Source organism: Caretta caretta, chromosome 14, assembly GCF_965140235.1.
Source record: "Caretta caretta isolate rCarCar2 chromosome 14, rCarCar1.hap1, whole genome shotgun sequence".
NCBI lineage: Eukaryota > Metazoa > Chordata > Testudines > Cheloniidae > Caretta > Caretta caretta.
In genome coordinates, this window is record NC_134219.1 from 7,513,687 (window position 1) to 7,538,846 (window position 25,160).

Sequence of the window (25,160 nt, forward strand, 5' to 3'; positions counted from 1 at the left end):
ATTTTGATACCTAAATGGGAACAAAGGTCTTCTGAAAATATAACCCACTTGTTGGTTCTCAGCCTTTCTGAAAATTCTGACCCTTATGTCTAACCCATCTCACCACCTAACCACATGTTTGCTGTAATTTTGCATATAAATAAAATGTTTTGAAAAAGATGTGTGATGTACTATAGGTCTGTTATCTTATCCAGACTTTGTTCACAGTACATATAGATGCTAAAATGCTGTCAACATTTTAGCAAACAGAATGTACAGTAATAATATTCTGCAGTAGTTCTGATTTTGACAAGAATAGTTGTCAGCAAGATTATTGTAAATTTAGTTTTTCGGGCTGCACAGTACAAAAAAAAAAAGCAGACATAAGCACTTTGGGAAGAGCAGGTGATGATATATGCTGGTATGTGCACGCTAGTCATAATATGTAAAACTACTCAGAATTCACGTGTGTATTTTTGCTGGTAGATTATTTTACTTTATATTTTCTTTGCATTTATGGAAATGGACTAATTTTTCGACTAATTTCTGCAATAAACAGAATCCTTTTAGTTTACATGGACACTAGCAGAAAATCAGGCTGAATAAGAGTCTACTGGATGGAAATACAGAAAAAATCTATGTTGTAAGATCCAGGATAGGTGCAAAACTAAAATAAATATAGCTCTTGGCTTATAAAAGGTGCCACAGTACTTCTGGAACAAAATCAGTTGGCAAGTGACTATGAGACATCCTCTTTTTTGCTTATTAGAAGATGTGTCTAAAATGTATGCTTTTCAAATTATGCTCATGTTTTCTGGAAAAAAATTATTTTAAAGACATATTTTATGTGGGAAGAAAGTCTGTAGCTTGGAGCACTGTGTTTTATTTTCTGGTAAATGGCAATTATTGTTTGCTAAAGTTTCTTCGAAGGCTGAGTGGTAGGGATATTTCCTTTGTTATGATGCACATTAACCTACTAACTATTTCTCAGGTTTAATCCATAATACTATACATTTATTCAAAGGACAGAAATAGTTTCGAAGGTTTTCAGGATATTTATTTCTGTTCTCCAGGAACCTCAAGATATGGTAGGGGCAGGAATGCCAGAAATGGCTTTTTAAAGTTGAAAATATTCCAACAGGGAAAAAAACTTATTTCAAAACTTAAATTTAGCAAAGTTATAGCATCACTAATCAGCTAAAGATCTTTATGTAAAGAAAGCTTTGAGGTCACAGTAAATAGAAGTAATAAATGATTCAGCTTCTAGATAGGCAGAAAACTGATAGTCAATCATTTTCACTGTGATATTAATGATGATGAGGACCACTCAGTCATGAACCTAGTTTAGGTCAGCAATGTCTCTTTCACGCTTTCTCTCCACAGAACAAGTGTGTGCATGTGTTGGCTAAGGACTTAGTAGACACCTTGTGCTCATTTTCTAATTTGCCACTTCATGATTTGGTTGCAGTGTTATTGTAGCTGTGTTGGCCCCACAATCTTAGAGAGACAAGGAGGGTGAGGTAATGTTTTTTATTGGACCAACATCTGTTGGTGAAATAGGCAAGCTACATGGAGCTCTTCTTCAGGTTTCTGATTTATAACTTTGGACCAGTCAGTTAGGGCAACTGCAGTTGCCCTAATCCAGATTTAAGTGGCCCAGTTTTCCTACTGAGTGAAGACAGTGCTAGTTGTGCACCTCTTAAACAGGATTTACGGATCTAACTTTAAGCATCCAGATTTGGAAATGTAATTTGGCATGAACCAGGGGCTCAGTTTCCTCATCTGTAAGATGGGAATAATATTTTCCTATGTACCACGGGTCCTGTGTGTGGCTTACGCATCAAAGGGTGAGATTCACCCAAGTGCAGAAGGTCAACATAAGGCAGTGTCATAAATATAAAGGGAAGGGTAAACCCCTTTGAAATCCCTCCTGGCCAGGGGAAAGCTCCTCTCACCTGTAAAGGGTTAAGAAGCTAAAGGTAACCTCGCTGGCGCCTGACCAAAATGACCAATGAGGAGACAAGATACTTTCAAAAGCTGGGAGGAGGAAGAGAAACAAAGGGTCTGTGTCTGTCTGTATGCTGCTCTTGGCCGGGGACAGAACAGGAATGGAGTCTTAGAACTTTTAGTAAGTAATCTAGCTAGGTATGTGTTAGATTATGATTTCTTTAAATGGCTGAGAAAAGAATTGTGCTGAATAGAATAACTATTTCTGTCTATGTATCTTTTTTGTAACTTAAGGTTTTGCCTAGAGCGGTTCTCTATGTTTTGGAATCTAATTACCCTGTAAGATATCTACCATCCTGATTTTACAGGGGGGATTTCTTTATTTCTATTTACTTCTATTTTTTATTAAAAGTCTTCTTGTAAAAAACTGAATGCTTTTTCATTGTTCTCAGATCCAAGGGTTTGGGTCTGTGGTCACCTATGCAAATTGGTGAGGCTTTTTATCCAACATTTCCCAGGAGAGGGGGGGTGCAAGTGTTGGGAGGATTGTTCATTGTTCTTAAGATCGAAGGGTCTGGGTCTGTAGTCACCTAGGCAAATTGGTGAGGCTTTTTACCAAACCTCTGAAACCTGTCAATTTACCAAACCTTGTCCAGGAAGTGGGGTGCAAGGTTTTGGGAAGTATTTTGGGGGGAAAGACGCGTCCAAACAGCTCTTCCCCAGTAACCAGTATTAGTTTGGTGGTGGTAGCGGCCATTCCAAGGATAACGGGTGTAATATTTTGTACCTTGGGGAAGTTTTGACCTAAACTGGTAAAGATAAGCTTAGGAGGTTTTTCATGCAGGTCCCCACATCTGTACCCTAGAGTTCAGAGTGGGGGAGGAACCTTGACAGGCAGCATGTTGTAATTCCCACTTAAGTCTTCCAAAAAGGATGTAAAGGGGATTTAATGGATACATATGCCTCGGGCTGCCCCTGTGTACCTTTATGATGGTGTATTTCTACTGAAGTCAGTAGAATTACACTAGCATAAGTCTACAGCGATGGAGTGGTGAATTAGGCCCAGGATGTGAACTGCAGCCTAAGGTTTGTAAAGAATTTTGAGATCCTTGAATGAAAGCAGCAAAAGGAGTGCACAGTAGATTTTTTTTTAATATTATTCCATTAAGCCAGAAGAGTTTTCACCTTTTATTTTAACCTACCCATATTTAAAATACAAAACTAAGTTTCTTAAATAAATAGGGTAACCCCTGTTTTGTGGTTCTGCATTCCTCTCCTCCCCCTTTTGATTCTTCTAAAACAAATATTTTAAGACTGTATTTGTCCATCCAGACCCCTGTCATGTCCATTATTTGTGTTTCCATGAGTATAAACAGTTGTGTAGGCCAGATAAAGGAGGATCATGTGGTCACAGCTGGAAATGGCACTGGGTCTAATTCAATAACCATGCAGCATTTTTCCTACATCTTCTTATCTGCAGTATAATGGTAGCACAGGAAGTGAAACAATGCACTCTAGATTATATTTGCAAAACCACCACTGATTTCATTTTTGTCATGTACTTCTTCTCCAGAATAAACAAAAAGACATACAACTGGCACAAGCTTTTATTTTAAAATTAACACATTCAGCTGTTAAAAGTGATCATTTGAACTATAATTTATTTAATGTCTGTTTATACATTATAGTTGTAGGGCAAAATCCTGCTCACTTATGCATGCAAAAGTGCTACTGCTTTCAACAGATTTGTGTAAATAAGGCAAATAGGATTTCATGCCTGATTCTGCTGATGTTGAATTTAGTGGAAAGTTTTCACTTACTTTGGTGTGAAGAAAAAAAAATCAGGTCCTTGGCCTATATATAGTACACTGAATATTCTTCTGCTACAGTTACAAGAGCAGCTGAATGCTAGCGAGACACTCAGTTTTAATGCTGCTGCTTTACAGCAAACACACAATATAAAATGCATAGTCTCTCCTTGCATGTGTAAATAGAGCATGCCATTAAGCACCTGTTAAGCTTTAGAGAGAAGGCTTCAAAATAGCAGTGAGATGACTTCGTAACCTGTTCTGAACAGGTCTTCAAGGAGTCCCAGTAGAGAGCATCTAAGCCCCTGTAACTGCCAACAGAGCCTATGCTAAAGATCTCTAGGTACCTTAACATCTTAACAAACCTAACTAAAAACCAAATGAGAATGCAACAAAATTATACAACAAATTAAAAAAACCTACAGCCAAACCCACCATATCCCATCCAATTATGTACCAAACTTAAAGTCACGAAGACTCCCTTTCTTTCCTTCTTCCTAGTTTTCTTCTTTAATTCATTTCACATGCTTTGATATAATGTAATTTTCCATGTAAACTGATAAATTAGTTTGGTTTCATTACTTCAGGGAAAGTTACACTTACTCTATGGATGCAAGGTCACATGCCAGATTAGGAACAATAGGAAAACTTGACAAGGGAAGACCTAGGCCCAGATTTTTAAAGGTATTTAGTTACTGCTGTGCTCAGCAATGCCGAATTGATTTCAGAGCCTAAATCGTATTTCCAAAAGGGATGTAGGCACTTACAAGCCAAAATCCCAAAAATGATATTTAGGCTTCTAAATCAGTTATACACTGTAATGCCGAGTACATCAACACCTAACTACCTTTATAAATCTGGTCTCTTACCTATTATTTGCAGAAAAGTCTAGATAAACTGTTTTATAAAAGTCTAGATAAACTGATAAAGGTAATTAAATGTTTAGCTGAAGATAAAACTTCCAGAAAAAAGGTGATGGATTTGCTGTGCTGTTCCTACAATGAAATACGGTATTAACATTAAATGTACAAAAGACTGTTAGATGTCTATTCCCCTTCTTCTCATTTCTTCATATTCTGGCCTCAACTTTTATCAGGCTTTCTTCTCTCTGAATCTATTTTTTTATTGTTACAGTATACATTAAGGCAAGGTATTTAAACAAGTGAGTAGGCCCATGAGATTCAGCAAGGTATTTAAACGAGTAGTCCCATGACAAACCTCACAGGGACTGTTGTCAGTGAGCAATCTTTAAACATATTTTAAAACCTAAAGAAGTTTCTCAACAAAAGCTTCACTGACCTGCATGGAAGGGTGGAAGAATCTTTCAGGTTATTTAACACAAACAAACAAACCCATATCTTAAAAGAACACTGTACATAAATGTTAGGAACCCTGGAAATTCCAAGATAAGATTAAAATTTACGATAAATAAACAAGAAAAAATGAATATTTAAATACACAACTAATAGCTACCCATGAACCTCAGCTTTGCCCCTGAAGTGCCACAAACTAGGTACAGTACAATAAGAGTATGCGCCTGATTGCAAGAGGTTCAGAGTACTTGCAGATCCCTGCTTCTACACATGGAAGGAGCGTTCACCAATTCAGAAAATCAGGCCCTACTGCATTAATATTTTTGTGGTCATTAATGAGATAATTTTAGGTAATGGATTAAAAAATTATCCCCAGTTTCTGGTTGTCAAGATTCATGCATTTGTTTACTTTCTCGTCTGTTTGTATTTTTCTAGTGGTGGTGTTTTGCTTCATAAAGTGGAACCTTAACTTGGAATTTCAGAGCTTTCTAAAGCTTGTAGTTTTGGAGAAAGATATAACTTCCTCTTATTTCAGTTTATTTATTTTTTTTGCCAGAGGTAACTAGAAGATTCTTTCAACCTTAACTCCACATAACTAAAGTATCTGCCTGAGAATATATATTACACATATTTGTAAATGTTTATATATATATATATATACACACCTGTATTGGACTGGGATAATACATATTACACACATTCACAAAAATATATATATGCACGTACATGAAAGACTCAGAAGCATTTGTACACAGTATAAATATGATTTAGGTCTTTGGCATTGATCGGGTGTTTGATATATGCTATGTGCACACATATGGGTGTAGATGTGCCTTGTGAGTGCACACAGAGGTGCTCTATTGGGAATATTTGAGTGTCCAGGTATTTTGGGTGTGTTTGCGTATGTTATAGTTGGAGCTGTGTGTTGTGCAGGGTTTTTGTTGTGTGTTGGGGCGTTGTATTGCTTGGTTGTGTGGTGTATTTGTTAGGAGCATTATCAGAGGTGTCCTGCTGTGTGTTAAGCATATTGTAGGGAGGTGTTGTGTTGTGTGGCGCACTGTGGGTATATGGTGGGTGCTGGCTGCACTCTCTATATGTGTTTGTTACATGATTGATGGTGTGTGCACTGTGTATGTTCTTGTTCTAAGAGGTAGTAGGTCCCATCTGCACCGTGTGTTTGTTGGGTGTGTGTGTTTTAGTGGAGGTGGGGTCATGTGTTGTGAGAGGCAGCAGATACTGGCTGCACTCTGTGTTTGTTGTAGTAGTGAGGATAGTGTGTGTAATATAGTGTGTATATGTACTTTAGTAGAAGTGGGCGTTCTGTGTGATGAAAGGCAGCAAGTACTGGATGTACTCTGTGTATGTGTTTACTGTGTGTGTGTTGTGTGTGGTTAGAAGCAGGTTCCACCTGCAGTCTGTGTTTGTTGTAGCAGTGGGGGGTTATGGGTGTGTATCTGTGGGTGGTGGTGGTGGTGATGTGGGGTATTGTAGTGTGGGGCACATTGTCAGTTGCACTGTTTGCTGTGTGGGTTAGTGATGGATGGTTATATGTGCGTGGTGAGAGGTAGCAAACACTGGCCGTACTGTTTTTTGTGCGCATATGTTTTGTGGTGGGGAGGTTGTGGGTGTGAGGTGGTGGAGGAAGTTGTGATGTGCGGTACCAATTGCACTCTGTGTGTATATTTGTGTGTTGTGCTGGTGATGGGGTATTGTGTGGTTGCACTTTGTATATGTTGTGCGTTGTAGTGGTAGGGGGCTGTGTGCATAATGGATGCAGGTGGGTGATAGGGGTTTGTGGTATTGTGCAGTATGGGTGTGTGGTGCCAGCTGCACACTCTGTGTACCTTTATTGTGGTGTTGTGTGTGATGCATTGGGGGGGATAGTGTAGTGTAGGGTGTTTGGTGCCAGTTGCACTCTGTGTATATGTATGTTGTATGTTGTAGGGTGGGGTGGATTGTGCATCTGGACGTGTGTGTGTGTGAGAGGTTGGATGACAGTGCAGTTGGCACCATGTATATTTGTTGTGTGTTGTGGCGGAGTGAATTTTGGGTGTGGAGGTGTGTGTGTGTGGTGCGACTTGCATTTTGTATTGTGTAATTGTGGGGAGGATTTGTGCGTCAGTTGTAATGGGGGAGATTTGTGTGTGTGTGTTGTCTAATAAGGTGTGTGGTGCCAGGTGCACTGGGTGTGTCGTAGTCGGGGAGGCTGTTGATGGTGTGTGTTGTATAGTAGGGTTCAGTTGCTCTGTTTGTGTTGTAGTGGGGGAGGGGATTGGTTTGTGTCTTGTGGAGGAAGGAGCTGTATGTGTTGTGTAGTGGGCTGTGTGGTGTCAGGTGTATTGTGTGTGTTGTAGTGGGGAGGTGGTTGGTTGTGTGTTGTGCCAGTGGTGTGTGTGGTGCCAGTTGCACTGTGTGTTGTGGTGGGGCAGGTGATTGTGTAGGGGGAGGTAGGGCTGTGGTAGTGGTGGGGAAGGGCTGCGCAGGGGGGAGTGTGGTCGGTGGACGCTGGCAATGGGGGGAGGGGGCTGTATGAGTGGGAAGGGCTGTGCAGTGTGGGCATGGGGGCAGGGCTGTGCAGTGAGGGAAGGGCTGTGTGTGGGAAGAAGGGCTGCCTGGTGTGTGTGTGATGGGGAAGGGCTATGCAGTGGGGAGGAAAGGGTTGCATGGTAGGGGTGTGGGGGAGGGCTGTGTATCAGGGAGGGGGAAGTGTGTGGGAAGGGCTGTATATTGGGGGAAGGGCTGTGCAGCGTGGGGAGGGAAGGGTTGCAGGAGGTGTGTGTGTGGGAAGGACTGTGTATTAGGAAGGGGTGTGCAGAAAGGGGCAGTATGTGGGGGGAAGGGCTGCGCAGTGGGGAGGGAAGGGTTGGATGGGGGAGGGTTGTGTATTACGGAGGGGGCAGTGTGTGGGGGGGAGAAGGAGTGTGCAGAAGGGGGTAGTGTGGGGGGGAAGGAGGAGACAGTGTGTTGGGGAAAAGAGTGCGCAGAGGGGGCAGTGTGTGTGTGTGGAATCGCTGTGTGGTGGGGGAAGGACTGTGTTTTAGGGAGGGGGCAGCATGTGGGGGGAAGGCGTGTGCAGAGGGGGCAGTGTGTGTGTGGGGGGGAGGAGTATGCAGAGGGGGCAGTGTGTGGGGGGAGGGGGCAGTGTGGGGGGAATTGCTGTGGGGAGGGGGAAGGGCTATGTATTAGGGAGGGGGCAGGGTGCTTCGGGGGGAAGGAGTGTGCAGAGGGGGCAGGGTGTGGGGGAACCACTGTGGGGAGGGGGAAGGGCAGTGTGTGGGGAGGAAGGAGTGTGCAGAGGGGGTAGTGTGTGTGTGGGAAGGGGGCAGCGTATGAGGGAAATTGCTGTGGGGAGGGGGAAGGGCAGTGTGTGGGGAGGAAGGAGTGTGCAGAGGGGGCAGTGTGTGTGTGTGTGTGGGAAGGGGGCAGCGTGTGAGGGAAATCGCTGTGGGGAGCGGGAAGGGCAGTGTGTGGGGAGGAAGGAGTGTGCAGAGGGGGCAGTGTGTGTGTGTGTGGGAAGGGGGCAGCGTGTGAGGGAAATCGCTGTGGGGAGGGGGAAGGCCAGTGTGTGGGGAGGAAGGAGTGTGCAGAGGGGGCAGTGTGTGTGTGTGTGTGTGGGAAGGGGGCAGCGTGTGAGGGAAATCGCTGTGGGGAGGGGGAAGGGCAGTGTGTGGGGAGGAAGGAGTGTGCAGAGGGGGCAGTGTGTGTGTGTGTGGGAAGGGGGCAGCGTGTGGGGGGGAATTGCTGTGGGGAGGGGGAAGGGCTGTGTATTAGGGAGGGGGCAGGGTGCTTCGGGGGGAAGGAGTGTACAGAGGGGGCAGGGTGTGGGGGAACCGCTGTGGGGAGGGGGAAGGGCAGTGTGTGGGGAGGAAGGAGTGTGCAGAGGGGGTAGTGTGTGTGTGGGAAGGGGGCAGCGTGTGAGGGAAATCGCTGTGGGGAGCGGGAAGGGCAGTGTGTGGGGAGGAAGGAGTGTGCAGAGGGGGTAGTGTGTGTGTGTGTGTGTGGGAAGGGGGCAGCGTGTGAGGGAAATCGCTGTGGGGAGCGGGAAGGGCAGTGTGTGGGGAGGAAGGAGTGTGCAGAGGGGGTAGTGTGTGTGTGTGTGTGGGAAGGGGGCAGCGTGTGAGGGAAATCGCTGTGGGGAGCGGGAAGGGCAGTGTGTGGGGAGGAAGGAGTGTGCAGAGGGGGCAGTGTGTGTGTGTGTGGGAAGGGGGCAGCGTGTGAGGGAAATCGCTGTGGGGAGCGGGAAGGGCAGTGTATTAGGGAGGGGGGAAAGGACGGGGGGGGGGGGAGAAGGGCTGTCACGGGCTCTGTGTGTGTGCGGGACGAGGACTGGCCCCGCACCGCTCCCCGCCGGGCCCGGGCCGGCCCGGACCTGCCCCGCCGCCCTTGCGGCCGCCCAGAGCCGGCGAGCCGGGCCCCGCGCACGGGCGGAGCCGCCGCGCTGGGATCCTCCCCCCGCCCCCGACGCGCGGCTCGCACGTCAGGAGCCGGAGCCGGAGGCAGCGCCCAGCCCCGCCGCTGCCAGAGGCTCGGCGGTTGCCGGACGGGGCGGACGGCGGCTCCCGGCGCAGCCCGGCTCCCGGCGGGAGCAGCGAGGGGGCGCCATGGCCGACGTGTTCCCGGCCCACGAGCCCGGCGCGGCCCCGGACGTGGTGCAGCGCTTCGCTCGCAAGGGAGCCCTGAGGCAGAAGAACGTGCACGAGGTGAAGGAGCATAAATTCACCGCGCGCTTCTTCAAGCAGCCCACGTTCTGCAGCCACTGCACCGACTTCATCTGGTGAGACCCCCCCCTCGGGACCCCCTGTCCCTACACCGCCCCCGGGCTGCCCCTGCCCCTTATCCCGCCCCCCGGTCACCCCCTCCTGCAGCCCCTGCACCGACTTCATCTGGTGAGACCCCCCCTCGGGACCCCCTGTCCCTACACCGCCCCCGGGCTGCCCCTGCCCCTTATCCCGCCCCCCCGGTCACCCCCTCCTGCAGCCCCTGCACCGACTTCATCTGGTGAGACCCCCCCCTCGGAACCCCCCCGTCCCTACACCGCCCCCGAGCTGCCCCTGCCCCTTACACCGCCCCCTGGTCACCCCCCTCCTGCAGCCCCTGCACCGACTTCATCTGGTGAGACCCCCCCGTATCCCTCCGTCCCTACACCGCCCCCGAGCTGCCCCTGCCCCTTACACCGCCCCCTGGTCACCCCCTCCTGCAGCCCCTGCACCGACTTCATCTGGTGAGACCCCCCCCCCGTACGCCCCTGTCCCTACACCGCCCCCGGGCTGCCCCTGCCCCTTACACCGCCCCCTGGTCACCCCCTCCTGCAGCCCCTGCACCGACTTCATCTGGTGAGACCCCCCCTGTACCCCTCCGTCCCTACACCGCCCCCGAGCTGCCCCTGCCCCTTATACCGCCCCCCGGTCACCCCCCTCCTGCAGCCCCTGCACCGACTTCATCTGGTGAGACCCCCCCGTATCCCTCCGTCCCTACACCGCCCCCGAGCTGCCCCTGCCCCTTATACCACCCCCCGGTCACCCCCCTCCTGCAGCCCCTGCACCGACTTCATCTGGTGAGACCCCCCCTCGGGACCCCACCCCCCGTCCCTACACTGCCCCCGGGCTGCCCCTGCCCTTTACACCGCCCCCTGGTCACCCCCTCCTGCCGCCCCTGCACCAACTTCATCTGGTGAGACCCCTCCCCCGTACCCCTCCGTCCCTATACCGCCCCCGGGCTGCCCCTGCCCCTTACACTGCCCCCTGGTCACCCCCTCCTGCAGCCCCTTCACCGACTTCATCTGGTGAGACCCCCCCCTTTCCCCCCCCGTCCCTACACCGCCCCCGAGCTGCCCCTGCCCCTTACACCGCCCCCCGGTCACCCCCTGCACCGACTTCATCTGGTGAGACCCCCCCTGTACCCCCCTGTCTCTACACTGCCCCCGGGCTGCCCCTGCCCCTTACACCGCCCCCTGGTCACCCCCTCCTGCAGCCCGTGCACCGACTTCATCTGGTGAGACCCCCCCGTCCCTACATCGCCCCTGTGCTGCCCCTGCCCCTTATACCGCCCCCCGGTCACCCCTCTCCTGCAGCCCCTGTACCGACTTCATCTGATGAGAGACCCCCTCTGTACCTCTCTTGGACAGCCCCTATCCCTATACCACCCCTGTGCTGCCCCTGCCCCTTATACCATCCTCTAGTCACCCCCCTCGTGCAGTCACTGCACTGACTTCATCTGGTGAGAGACCCCCTATGTACCTCTGTGTTGTCCCTTCCCCTATACCATCCCTGTACTGCTCCCTACCCCTATACCTACTCCCATACTGCTCCCTGCCGCTCACACTGCCCTATACCGCCCCCCAGGCACCCACCTCCTGCACAGACTTCGTCTGGTGAGAGACCCCCTTATACAATCCCTGCACTGCCCCCGTACTGCCCATGGCCCTATACTACCCCCGTATTGCTCCCTGCTATCTTCAACCCTCCTCCTGCAGCCACTGCACTGACTTCATCTGGTGAGAGATCCCCAGTACTGCTCCTGTACCACCTCTGTACTGCCCCTGCTCCTATACCACCCCTGTAGTGCTCCCTGCAGCTTACACCACCCTATAGTGCCCCCCAGGCAACCCTCTCCTGCAGCTACTGCACCGACTTCACCTGGTCAGAGACCCCTGCCCTGCTCCTGTACTGTCCCTGCCAGTATACCACACCCATATTGCTTCCTGCCACTTACACCACCTTATACCACCCCTGGTCTCTATACGATCCGAGCCACCCACCCTTCTGCTGCCACTGCACTGACTTCATCTGGTGAGAGACCCCTGTATACTGCTCCTATACCATCTCCTCCTGCAGCCATTGCACTGATGTCTTCTGGTGAGAGCCCCCCAATGCACCCCCTGCTCCCTATATCACCCCCCCCCCCCCACTGCCCTCTTTGGTAGCCCTCTTCTTGCATCCACTGTACTGATTTCGTCTGGTGAGACTCCCTGCTACCTTGCCTGTACCATCTGTCCTCTCCCCCCATGATTCAGGATGCATCATGAACTACCCACCTCAGCCAGCCCTCCTTATGTTGCCGCTGCACCTATTGAATTTGGTGAGAGACCCAACCGTACCACTTGTACCTTGCTGTTCCCACACCTTGCTAGGGAGGATTTCCTCCATGCCATATGCCTTCCCTCATATCTGATCACCTTAGGTAGGCCACGTAGTGCAGCCCTACTGCACTCATTTAATCCGAGTGACCTTCCTCCTTACCCCCCATATTGCCTCCACCACAACATATCTACATATTTGCCCCGTTGCCCAGCACACCTTCTGCAGTACATTAACTACATTAACTTAGTACATTAACTTCATTTGGCGACTTCCCCAGTAATTCTCCTATAGGAATGCATTTTGCTCACATCCTGCAGCCACTGGTGACTCTTAACTGGGGAATCCCCTAGCTTGAACCCTGAGAACAACTCTACATCACCTCCCATTATGTTCTCTGACCCGTGCCATAATGCACACGCACCCCTGTTTTGCAGCCATTGCACTTTGTTTTGTGAGTCTCTTCAGGAGACCATGCACCCTGGGGACTCCTGGGAAATGACCCTTGGGCAAGAAATGAACACTCCCTGCAGTCCTCTGATATGCATCCAACCCATGTTCTGCAGCCAGAGGATCAGCTTAATCTGGGGATAATCGCTTGGACTGTTCTCCATCCCCTAAACATCTGTTTCCTTATTGTGATACATGGAGCACACCCCATCTCCTCCAGACCACCATGCGTATTTATCCCTCCTCCCCCAACCCAAGTTCTGGTGTCACTTCACTGATTTCATTTGCTGAGTCTCCCACATGTGCCCACTTTATCCTTCCTGGCATACATACATCTAATCTCATCCTGCCCCAGGTTCTACAGCCACTGATTTAATCTGGTAAGGGACTTCCCAGCATTTGCAACAATCTCTAGTCATTCAGCAAAACTTTTGTGGCCTTTTCATTATCTTTGTGATAGCTGCTGTTCCTGTGTTCCCTGTTGCTGCCTGTGGAGGGCAAGGAGATGAGAAAATAGATTGCAGCCGGTGCCTCTGGATTAGCAAGTCTAGGAAAGAGGCTGCTGAGAGACCGAGAACAAAATAATCAAATTAGAGGTCTGCTCGGGCTTAATTTTAAAGCCTGACCAGAACGCAACCTAGGCACAAACCTGACCTGAGCATGTCGAGTCCTTTTTAGATCCAACCTGGACCCGACACTTCCCTCCAAACTGGGGTCAGGGCTGCCTCCACCTCGTACTTGGGGTTCAGTTGGGTAGTGGCTTCTCACTTCTCGTGCCTGTGAATCCTCTCTGGCCGTCTCCTGCCCATGGGGTCAGCACAGTGGCAGGTGTGTGCCCTGCCACTGCTGCCTGGCTGCGCTGTGTGCACTGCGGAGTGAGATGTGCTGTGACTCGTGAGTGCAGTCTGCAGCATTCACAGCACAGTGAGGTGGTGGTGGTTGGCAGGGGTGGGGCACGCAGCTGCTGCAGCACCGACCTCACAGCAGGAGGAGATGATCAGAGCCTACCTGACCAGACCTGAATCTGAGAAGATTGGTTCTTTTCAGACCCAACCTGATGGATTCAAACCTGATACTGGGAATTGGGTCCCGGGCAGGTTGCAAGGCTCTACAACAAACCGTTCAGGATCCAGAAGCAAAAACTGAATACTTAGTCCCTGTCATGCGCTTGGCCAAGTGGTGTACTCCGCTCACTCATAACCTATGCCAGACAGGGCAATTTCAGTGTGTGCTTGCATGTGGTTGGCTTAGCTGCATTGTAGGGGGAGAGATAGCTCAGTGGTTTGAGCACTGGCCTGCTAAATCCAGGGTTGCGAGTTCAATCCCTGAGGGGGCCATTTAGGTATCGGGGCAAAAATTGGGGATTGGTCCTGCTTTGAGCAGGGGGTTGGACTAGATGACCTCCTGAGGTCCCTTCCAACCCTGATATTCTATGATTCTATACCCTCTGCTAAGAAGGGCAAAAATGAGTAGTGTGCAGGCTGATCACTCATACCCCGTGACCTGAGCTGGATGAGACAGTGGGAATGGGTGGGACACTTGGCTCACTTGTAAATTATATACATTCATGTGCTTCCTTCTCTTTTTGTTGCATACTACAACTTGTGTGGAGAGAGGAAAGACCTGGGGGCTTATCTTCAAATTTGTAGAGCAGCCACCCTTCCCACTGGTGTTAGTGAGAGCGGTGGTGATCTAAGCACTGCTGAAAGGAAGGTCTGTTGTTCCTTGGGGCTCAGCCGTGTGAGAAGATGGTGACAGGAAGGCATGCAACTGGCTGTGTGCACGTTGCACTTGGCTGGCTCCCTCAGCATGCACTGGGCAGCATGATCCTTGGCCTACTGTACATTCCCAGTTTCTCTCTTTGTACTGCGTGCTTTAACTTGGATGCCGTGGAAGAGAGAGACTGATTCTATTAGCAAACACAATAAAATGCGTGAGAGGGGAGCATGCAACAAACTGTTGAAAATATGTGTGGGGAGGAGTGGCTGAAATGGACATTGGCAGACTGTAGATCAGTGGTCCCCAACCTTTCTGTGGGAATAGCATATTCCTTTTCCCAGAAGACTGTGGCTGGCGCCAGACACCCCGCCACTGAAATGCGGCCGAGAAACCGCAACGCTTCTCGGTGGCATTTAAGCGGGCAGTTCTCCGGTGGCCACGCTCGGCGGCAGCATTTCGGCAGCACAGTGTCCTGCGGGCGCACACAACTGCCCCGGTGGGCGCCATTGCGCCTGCGGGCACCACATTGGGGACCCCTGCTGTAGAACGATGTAAAAGGGAAATATATGTTCTGGCTTCTCACACTGTCACAATTGGAGGGAAATTGCAAAACCCTTCATTGTAAAAGTAGAAGAATTTAAAAACTGCTTTAAAATAAATCCAAAAAGAGTGAGACTTGGCAGGTGTGAAAGAATGCTGCAGGGTTTATTGCCAGCATGTATTGGTACAGATAAATAACGCAGTTTTTAAAAACAATACCGCCCTGATAAAAGGCACCTGATTACAGGATGTATTTGAAAGTGCAAGGATATCCTGTTGTTGACAGGTGGCAAGAGTAGTTGTACGCTGTGGTCTTTCCTTGCTAGTAAGTCTAGGAAGCTCTTAAATGTTCTTCAAAGACAGCATGCAGCTGCTTGAGTACATTTTTTTTTCATTATTGGTTTAAAGTCAGATGCAATATTTGGTGCTTTTGTACCAAAAACATGGCAAGTATGGTATCTTCAGAGGTCATTAAATGGACACCTAACTGTTGCATCCCCATAACAATTTCCAGTTGAGGGGTAAAAATCAAGAATGTGATTGTTATTAAACATTTGGAGGTGTGAATAAAGAACATGTAATACTTCAGTGGAATGAAGTTCCTCTCCAAATGTGTGTGGTTTTTTTTTTTTAAATCAAACTTGATGATCTTAATTTTGAACTAGGTAGCAGTTTCTTATTTAGACTTGCCAAATTTGTTTAAAGGAAATTCTACCCAAGGTTTGACTTATTTTGTGAAATTTTGGATTAAAAAAAGATTCATTACACTATAGATTGCATAGAACAGACTTGGAATGTGAACTAGTGTGTTTCAGTACAAACCACGAAGAAAGGATGCAGTCTCAGTTTAGCTGTTCAAAGAACACTGTTGTCTTGAAATCTAATCGTCTAACAAAATAAAGAAACAACCTAAAAGTAAAAAGAAAAGGAGTACTTGTGGCACCTTGGAGACTAACCAATTTATTTGAGCATGAGCTTTCGTGAGCTACAGCTCACTTCAACCTAAAAGTAGTTTCAGGTTCTGTGTCCAGCCTTAGTTCTGTTGTCTGTTTTGGTAGTTTTACAATTATATTTGTATATTTTAGAAAAACAAAAACAATTTTTCTCTTGTGTGTTATGGAGTGAAAGACCCACACAAACAGGGAAACAGTGAAAAGACTGTATGCCAAGTATTGTCAAATATACTCAGAGTAAATAAACAAATACAATTTTATAATCTTTCCAGTACCATGATCTTAGATGTCACTTGTAATAACAGTATGAAAAACATTTCAGGGAAAACTGTAAATTGTTTTGTAAAGTTGAGTGTCCCTTTAATGTCAACTTTAATTTGAACTAAACTTTTACTGAAGTTACATGAGGTTTCTCTAAATGATTTTTTTTTCTCTAAATCTCAATAAATGTTTGGATATGAGGAAGAGATGTTATTGTTATTTAATCAATTTTGTAGCTAAACTTCATACCTATTTTTGCTAAAGGGAGCTATATTCGATGTAATGGCTTTTGCTGGATGTTTGTTGTTGTAATTTGGTTTTATTTTCTCTCAGAAAAAACACTACACCTCAGATTAAAAAACATCCTCAAAAGAGAGAATGTAGAGAGCGTGTGGTTTCAGAGTAGCAGCCGTGTTAGTCTGTATCCGCAAAAAAAAAAAAGGAGTACTTGTGGCACCTTAGAGACTCACGAAAGCTTATGCTCAAATAAATTTGTTAGTCTCTAAGGTGCCACAAGTACTCTTTTTTTTGTGTGTGTGTGTGTGTGTAAATGAGTACTGAAAATAATAATTATTTTTTTTTGATGGACAGAAAACTCCATGTCAAAATTAAAAATGAGGTGGTGATTTTTGTGAGATTTAATACATTATTAAACTCTAGGTACAATAGCTAATACCATGTACATGTTTAAATCATTGTTTCAAACAATGATAGCTTATTAATAGAATTATTTTTAAAAGATTAGAATTACAATAGTTATTAAAGCAGCGGCCATTATTAATTTATTTTCTTTGTGTTAGGTGAATATTCTTTGTAGTAGCCCCAAAACAACCATTGTCAAACCCCTTTCTGTACATCTGTCTCCTGACCATCCTGCAGTCGCTGTTTTATATAGTTGAATTTTAGTATGCATATTGAGAGAGATCTTAGAATCCAACTGTGGTTCTTTTTATAGCTCTCTAGCAGTTGGAGTATTTATAATATTGTAAGTATACACATGGCATGGAGTGAATTGTAACATTATGTAATATTCACAGATGACAATAATTGTGGATCCAAAATTGCTTGTAAAATAAAATTAAAATAATGGTTTGCCAGAAAATGAAATTACATAGCTGGAATCTACTGCTATTATCATATTTGAAATAGATGGGCTAATGCTTTGTTTTGTATTATAAAAGCTGTTGCTTTCTTAGCAAAACCTGAAATCATGTAGTTTAATATGAGGTTTTTTATTATAGTAGGTTAGTGGGAAGAAGCTATAACTAAATTATGTTAAGACAGTGTTTGTCTTTTTCCCTTACAGGGGATTTGGGAAACAAGGATTTCAGTGCCAAGGTAAGCCACAAATAGTTTATTGATTGGCATACAATGTTACACTTCATTTTAAATCCAGCCAAAGGTTGAAAGGTATAGCAAGAAGGAAACAAACAGCAGGAAAAGCTATGCAAGTGATCTGTCCTTGTGTACATTGAAAAGGATTAGAATTGTTTAATTAAGATTTTTTAAAAATGTGAAACATGCAAATCAGCTTTTTTTGACAGTTTCCTCAAATTAAATGTCATAATCTGCATACAATGCAGCCTCTAACCTTTTACAAAAAGAATGTTTATGCAATTTATATCTTATAGAGAACATTTTTTTTTTTTTTTTGGTGAGGAGGTGCTGCATGTGGGGGTGTGTTTGGAAAATGAAATAATCTTTTAGTTTTATGGATTTTCTTTCATGTCCCAATCTTTGTTTTTAATCTTCATCCCTTTTACCTAAAAATTCAGGTGGACCATTGGTGTGAACTCTGTTTTAATCAACACAAAGGATCACTCTGTGGTGTAGAGTACAATTAAGAAACCCCCAAACAATAAAATGCATGTAATTAATTCCCAGTCAGCAGAGCTAGCAATTATTGTAATAATGTGAACTGATAACAGTTGGAAGTTATATTAGGATAGCTATATTAAAACTCATTTCATGCTACGTTCTCTTATAGGCTTTATAAACTGCATCATTGTCATATTCATTCAGTATTTATTCAAGTTAGCAATAGTTTTCTTTATCTACTTTATACATATTATCTTTACCTTTTAATAGACATCAGAATGCAGTAACTTCTTATAACTTATCTGTCCTATTGATGCTACATGTGTACTGAGTAGTTAGCCTTCTGGCTCTTTCGCTCATTACACTTTCTAAGATTGTTTGCTAATGCTTTAAACCAAATTTTTCTATCCTGAGTACTAATTTTATTTATTAAGTAGGGAAATGAGCACACTGTCAGTTGTGGTAATTTCATGGCAGGGCTATTTTGAGGTTAGCTGGCGCTTTTAAAAGTAAGTCCTTTCTCATTTTTCTTTCATGTAGTGTTGTTACTGGAAGCACAAGTGACTACAGTACATCCTATATTCCCCTTTCTTCAAAAATGTAGCCTATATTTTGCCTGTTGTCCATTATGTAAGCATATTTTTACCATAGAATTTACACATGGAAAAAAAAACCTTGTTACTTTTAACCCTCCTGCTATCCCTATGACTTATTGCTCTTTGTAAGTCATAGATCTAGTATCGTACTGCCAAATCTTTAGTGGAGTGACACTCTTTTTGTTCCATTAAAGACGCTGAAATTTGGCCTCTAGTGAAGGAATTCTTTAAATGTTCAACACGGGAAGTTCCCTGCACTACATAGATGTTACAAAAATTAAGTAAGAATGTGGGGTGAGAGTGTTCTCCATTCATTTTGTATTTGTTTTAGTGATGAACCTTTAAAAATTCAGTTGGTAAGGAAGTACACTTTTTATGTGTTGCCTTTCTATGACATTTGCATGTTCTTTTTCTGGTGTACTTCACCATTATGGGCCCTGAGCATGTCAAGTATTTAATATGCTGAAATTTAAGGGCCTCACTGATTGTTCCCTTTATTGCATTTTACTGATAGAAGCTGGTTCAGCACCTAGGGAAGCTTCAGATATGTGAATGGTTGTGTATGCTCAGTGTTTGGCAAGGAGGAACGTAAGAGCATGGGAATGAACTAGCTCTGAAGCGAGTATGTTATACTCCTTCTCAAATATTTAAAAAAACTAGGAACAAGATGGATAAAATAAATCAAGTTTAAAATCTTTTCAAACTTTCTCATAAGCCTGCCTTTAACTATATGGGGTTAGGAGAAAACTTCCCTTGTGTTATTCCATAATTGCTTACTGCAGAGTTTGTTGCATCTTTTTCTTAAGCAGCTGATACTTGCAGTTATCCACCAATGATACAGGACTAGATGGACTATTGTCAGATTTAGTATGGCAATTCCTGTTTCCAGTGTCTTATCTTTTGGGAGGGTTTCTCCTACTACACTTACGCTCAGACTGGTAGGGTTAATTTTAATTTTCCAAGAAGAGGCCTATTTGGTAAGGAATGATCTTTATCCTAGGAGGTAAAGATCAGAGTTTGATCTTGTCTAATCTCCAAGACATTGTCTTGGCACTGGCAACAGCGGGGGATTTCGTTCTCTGGAAGTAATTTTCTTCTGGAGCCTGAAGATGTTCTTGTGCATCCAAGCTGTATTTCTGTGCATTTACACTACTGGGGGATACTCTGGACATTGCATTTTGACTCTGCTCTTACATGGTCAAAAGTAATAGAGAACGTGATCATTTTAAAAAAAATTCTCATCTTTATCATGGTTGCTAATACCATAAAATACATTTCTTCATTCTCAATGTTGTTTGTCTGTGTGTTAGTGCACCAATCACGGTGGTATCTGATCTCTCCTGCTATAATATTTAAATGATGAACTTTGCTGTTTGCTGATCCAGATTAAAGTGAAATCATATTAATTAGAAATACCACCAGGAGTTGTCCTTGAATCTTAAATCACTCTCTCTGATGACAGTTGGGTGGGTGCTGCACTTCAGCTGTCTGACTTGAATCATAGTTCTTTAGTTCAAAAACAGTTCTTTTATAGATAGAAAATTAATTGTTCATTTCTTCCTCTCCTCCCTCCTTTCTCATGCCTCTCTCTGACTGTTAATAATAAAGGAAAAGGGTTATGTCTGAGGACAGACTGCTTAACTGTAGCATCCATGCAACTCTGAAATGCAGAATTAATTGGGAACTTCAGGCCAGGCCATGGTGGTGTTAACCTAAGTGAGAAAGTTTTGCTGAATCTGAGGACCTTAAATAAGAATGTAAAGGGGAAAATAGGAAAAGAAAAGTAGAAAAATACTGAACGATAGGCAGATGGAAATAGAAGCCCAAGAGTAAAAGTGGGCCTTTCACCTCCTGGCAGCTAATGCAAAATAAAATAATAAATTTTATCTTAATTATGTAGTCCTTTAAAAACATGTGTGTCTGTCACATCTTGTGTGATTAGGAATTTTGTTTACTGTAATGTTGCTAAAAAAACATTCAGTGACTGTTTTTTGTTCTTTTGTTGTAGTCTGATGGTGTTATCTTGTCTTGATCTGGCAGGTGGTGGTGTGTAGAATGGGGTTGGAGAGGGGGAAGAATGAATATGCAAAGTGAAATGTTAAACCAGCTGTTAATTGAAGCTGGTCAAACCAAATTGATTTTTACAAGAAACTTTTTAACTCTAATTTAAAAAAAAAATCAACCAATTTTTTATATCTTGGAAACTAACTAGTATTCTCCCCCTCCCTCCCGTTTTTACTCCTGCCTTTTGGAAATGAATGGAATTGTATGGTATAAAGTCACTACAGTAAAAGCTGTGTTATCTGGCACTTCACCAGCTGGAAAGCTCTAGAAACTGGCGTTTCTAATATCCATTAAAAGTCCAGTTGGCGCGAGGCCAGCAGGTTCCCTACCTGGCTCCGCGTGGCTTCCCGGAAGCGGTGACATGTCCCTGCTGCGCCTAGACAGAGGAACAGCCATGGGGGCTCGGTGTGCTGCTCCTGCCCCGGGTGCTGGCTCTGCAGCTCCCATTGGCCGGGAACCATAGCTAATGGGAGCTGCAGGGGTGGCGCCTGCGGGCGGAGGCAGTGGGCAGATCTTCCTGGCTGCACCTCCACCTAGGAGCAGCCGGGACATGTCGCTGCTTCTGGGGAGCTGCCCAAAGTGAGAAATGCCCGGATCCAGCACCCCAAAAACCCTCCTGCACCCCAAGCCCCTTCCCTCACCCAAGCTCCCTCCCAGAGCCCACACCCCAACTCTCAGCCCTGAGCTCCCTCCCACACTCAAATTCCTTCCCTCCATTGGTAAGTATAACTCTTTCCACTTTATGCATCCGATGAAGTGAGCTGTAGCTCACGAAAGCTTATGCTCAAATAAATTGGTTAGTCTCTAAGGTGCCACAAGTACTCCTTTTCTTAGTTAACTGGAATTTTTGACTTACTGGCACGCCTCCCCACCCCCCCATTCCCCTAACATGCTGGATAACAAAGCTTTTATTGTATTACGTTTGTAGAAAAGAAACAAACAATTCATTGTTGTTTTTTCTTATTGAAAGGCTCTGAAATACTGAAGAAGGAATAAACCTAGAACAACTATGCAGGGTGAAAGCTGGGACAATGAATGTAATGAAGTGATTGAAAATAACAAGAGGATAAGGAAGTAACAGGACTGCAATATGCTAGCTAGAAAGTAGGTTCTGGAAACTGCATGACTTTTAAAAATGAAGATATTCTGTTCAGAGAAGAGATGACATCAGTGAAGAATATGGGAAAAATTTCAGACTGACAGAGAGGGAAAGGAAAAATTATTAAAGTGACAGCTCCTAGTACAACTATAGTATAGTTCTTGGTCTGTCTGAGTCTCCATGTTGTAAAATCTCATGCTGGACTGAAACTTGACAGGCAAATGTTAAAATTATATATTGCAGGCCAGAACTGAGATGTGTTACCAGAGTTCAGTGGGAAAATTTAAAAAAAGTTTTTGTCAGCAGTAAACCTGTCCCTAGCTAACTCTGATTTTTTTTGCCGAATTCTGAGTCCTTCACTATATAGTGCACCAAATTAATGAAAAAAATTTAAAAAAAAAAATTATCATAAGCATTAATGTCCATAATGAGCCAATATCCATAATGAACTTTTTTGAACAAAGTTAAAACTTACTGAATTAGGGTTAATACCTTTTGGGCTACAATGTCTTAGAAATGTAAATATTTATGTACATTTTGAGATTTTATGGAACTTCTTTAGCGGGAAGACAAGATAATACAATCTCTGGAAGGTATTAGGAAGTTCATAGGTTTTTCTGGAACAGCTGTGTATGAAATGACGCAAATTCTCCCCTCTGAAGCTAACCTTTTGTGGATATCAACTGGGGAGAAAGACTCAATGTGTACTAATTACCTGTTTCTGGAAATTCCAGATAAAGACCCCTGCAGTGTATAAATGGTGAACTGAACATGTTATGAGCGTGCTTGTTCTGAGCTGAAGCTCTAATGAACTTGTGACCGCAAGGACTCCCGTAGGGTGAGGGAATTAAAAGACACATCCTGCCAGAATTTGTGTTAGGTTTGGGGGTTAACCAATATAAGCTTATTAACATGCATGTAGATTCTTTTCTTGTTTTTAATGTTTTGTCTGCATTTCTTTTTACCTTAAGAATAAAGTAAGCTTGCTTAGAAAAAATGGTGTGATACTTATAACCATAGCAATTACACTTGTCAACTGTCTCGGAAGAAAAAGCCAGCAGATGTCCTTGCGCAACCTGTCTGTGCTGGGAAATACATAGCGAAGGCAGGGAACTGTGCAGCTTGGAAATATCCTGGTCAGAAGGGAGAAGGATGTAGATCTCTACCCAAGAGAGGCAACAGCTGGAGAAGCCTGAGGGTTTGGTGCCCTTGCTGGTCCAGGAATGGGAAATACAAGTGCAGTTGCCATGAACTGCGAGAATTACATCTGAATTTTCGGGCTCTGTTCTTCAATTACTTTATTGAGCTCAGTTATTGCAGTAAACGTTCAAACACTGGCTGATTTTTATAGTATTAGAAGTGGGCCTGAACCAGAGCAATCAATTTGAATCTCTTCTAGCTTCAGGGAATTTTGGTTGTGGGTCAAATTTTAAATGTGAACTTCGCAACTTGGTTACATATCTGTACAATACATGTGACTGCTCCCATTCATTGTTCCTCTACTGGGTTTTGTGTGCCCATCCCTTCTCTGACTGTACTCAAGAGAAGGGCAAGTCTTAAAGCTGTAAAATATTGCTGAGAAATGTTGGGCCTGATCCTCCTCTCACTGAAGTCAATGGGAATTTGCTGATGACCTCGAGGAGAGTAGAGTCTTGGTCCATAGAGTTGGTGCACAATTGGGAGTGATAATCTTGCACTTAGCTTTAAAATTTGGGCTCCATAGAGCTTTGTGCAACTGTTAAGGTCTTTTTGGATCCTTGCATTTGTAATCAGTTTCTCTATTATTTAATAAAACATTAATACTGTATGATAGAATCATTCTCAGCATGTTGTAACTCTGACAGATTGCCAGTAAACAAATTGCGTTTAAGTCTACTCAGGCTGTTCTCAAAGATTTGAAACAGTTTTCATTCTGTGTAGGTCATCCTTGTGATTGTTAAAGTGAAAACATTGTAAGATCATAAAAATGATTTTTTTCCCCCCATTGTCAAGCAAGACAGCAAATTGGCTATGATGGCGGGGGAAAGCTTTTTGCTCTGTTTTCTGGAATCTCTACAAGGGGAATGCAGAAACATACAAATAAAAATTTAAACACATTATTTTTGTCTTCCAGAATATGAATGTTTCTCTTTTTAAGGAAACAGCCTTTATGATAAGCATGCTCATTAGTGTGGACCTTGTTTATTTTGTATTTTCGTTTCCATCTGTTTCCATTTTTAAACAAAATATTTTCTTTGTGAAAACAGAGATGCATATTCATTCTAAAGAACAAGAATGGTGTACGTTGGAGAAAATTAGGGCCTGAGGATGTTCATGTAATTTCTTTTCTGTGCCTTAGTCTAGGTTTGGTTCCTTGAAGTCAGAATCCGTTTTAGTCCCAGCGGTGAAGATGAGATCAGCATTTGTGGTGTTGAGTAAATAATTTTCCCATGTTCAGATTTTGTGGTCACCTACTGCACACTCTCTGCCTCTTTAATTTACTACTTCAGTGCCTTTAATGGGGTTGGAATACTCCACACACTTCATTTTGCATCTGACGAAGTGGGCATTCACCCACGAAAGCTTATGCTCCAATACGTCTGTTAGTCTATAAGGTGTCACAGGACTCTTTGCTGCTTTATTTTCCAAATCCATTTTAAGATTTGAGGCTGACTGACAAACTGCTTAGCAAGTCAGGAAGTCTGTAGAGTTTACTCGTGTATGTGTATATATTATTGACTTAAAGAGCTAATTATATGCTTAGCTAATCCATGTAACTGTGTCCCTTCTGTTGTTACTATGACACTCTCCCTCCATTCCCTCAATTTGAGTGTTTTTTATGCCAGTTGTGTCTTAACTAGATTGTAAGCTCTTTGGAACAGGGTCTGTATCTTAGTATGTGCAGCGCCTAGCACAATGAGACTGCAGTCTTGTTTAAGGCCTCTGGGTACTACTGTAATAAAATTAATATATATTAAATGAAATCAGTTGGGAACTAAGCCATTTCCTTTCCTTGCAAAACAAATAGCATGTTAAGAAACTGAAACATAAGATCCTTTTTTTATGTCCCCTTCACCTACTATTCTTTCTCCTGTGCTCTCTGAAATAAACCTTGGCCGTTGTGCCCTGTTCTTTTAAGCACTCTTAATTGTTCCTAAAAAGGAAGAAAACTTAATTTTGTAAAATAAAAGCCCTTTTTGGAGGGATGGGGAACATACTAGCCTCTAATGTTCCTGTGCTGTATCTCTTGTCTGAAGAGAGGTCTTTGACTTGTTTTACACATGCAGCATATATTGATTTCCCTTTCCAGTTTTAACATATTTATAGAGGAGATGTCAGAGTTTTCTTTATAGGTGAATGAACTAGGGGTGTGGCAGCTTTTCTATTCTTCCCTCTTGTCTTCCCACCAATAGTCTCATGTTAATTGCTTCCTCATATGCTCTAGCTTCGTCTATTTTTTTCCCTAATTAAAAGAAAAAAAAAGTGTTTCATTGCTGCTGCTTCTGCTCCCAGAAATTTTGCTGCTGAGGTTGGACAGGAAGTAAAGTCTCACAAAGT

General features: G+C 44.4%; 1 protein-coding gene across 1 annotated transcript in view; it reads left to right on the forward strand.

The window, feature by feature from the left end:
- Positions 1-9,562: 9,562 nt before the first annotated feature.
- PRKCA (protein kinase C alpha) overlaps positions 9,563-25,160 on the forward strand; it is a 317,605-nt gene continuing 302,007 nt past the window's right edge. Inside the window, exons 1-2 of the mRNA XM_048817528.2 lie at positions 9,563-9,821; positions 17,353-17,384. Of these exons, the coding sequence (XP_048673485.2) occupies positions 9,649-9,821; positions 17,353-17,384 (205 nt within the window). The 5' untranslated portion in view covers positions 9,563-9,648. The remainder of the gene's footprint in view (positions 9,822-17,352; positions 17,385-25,160) is intronic.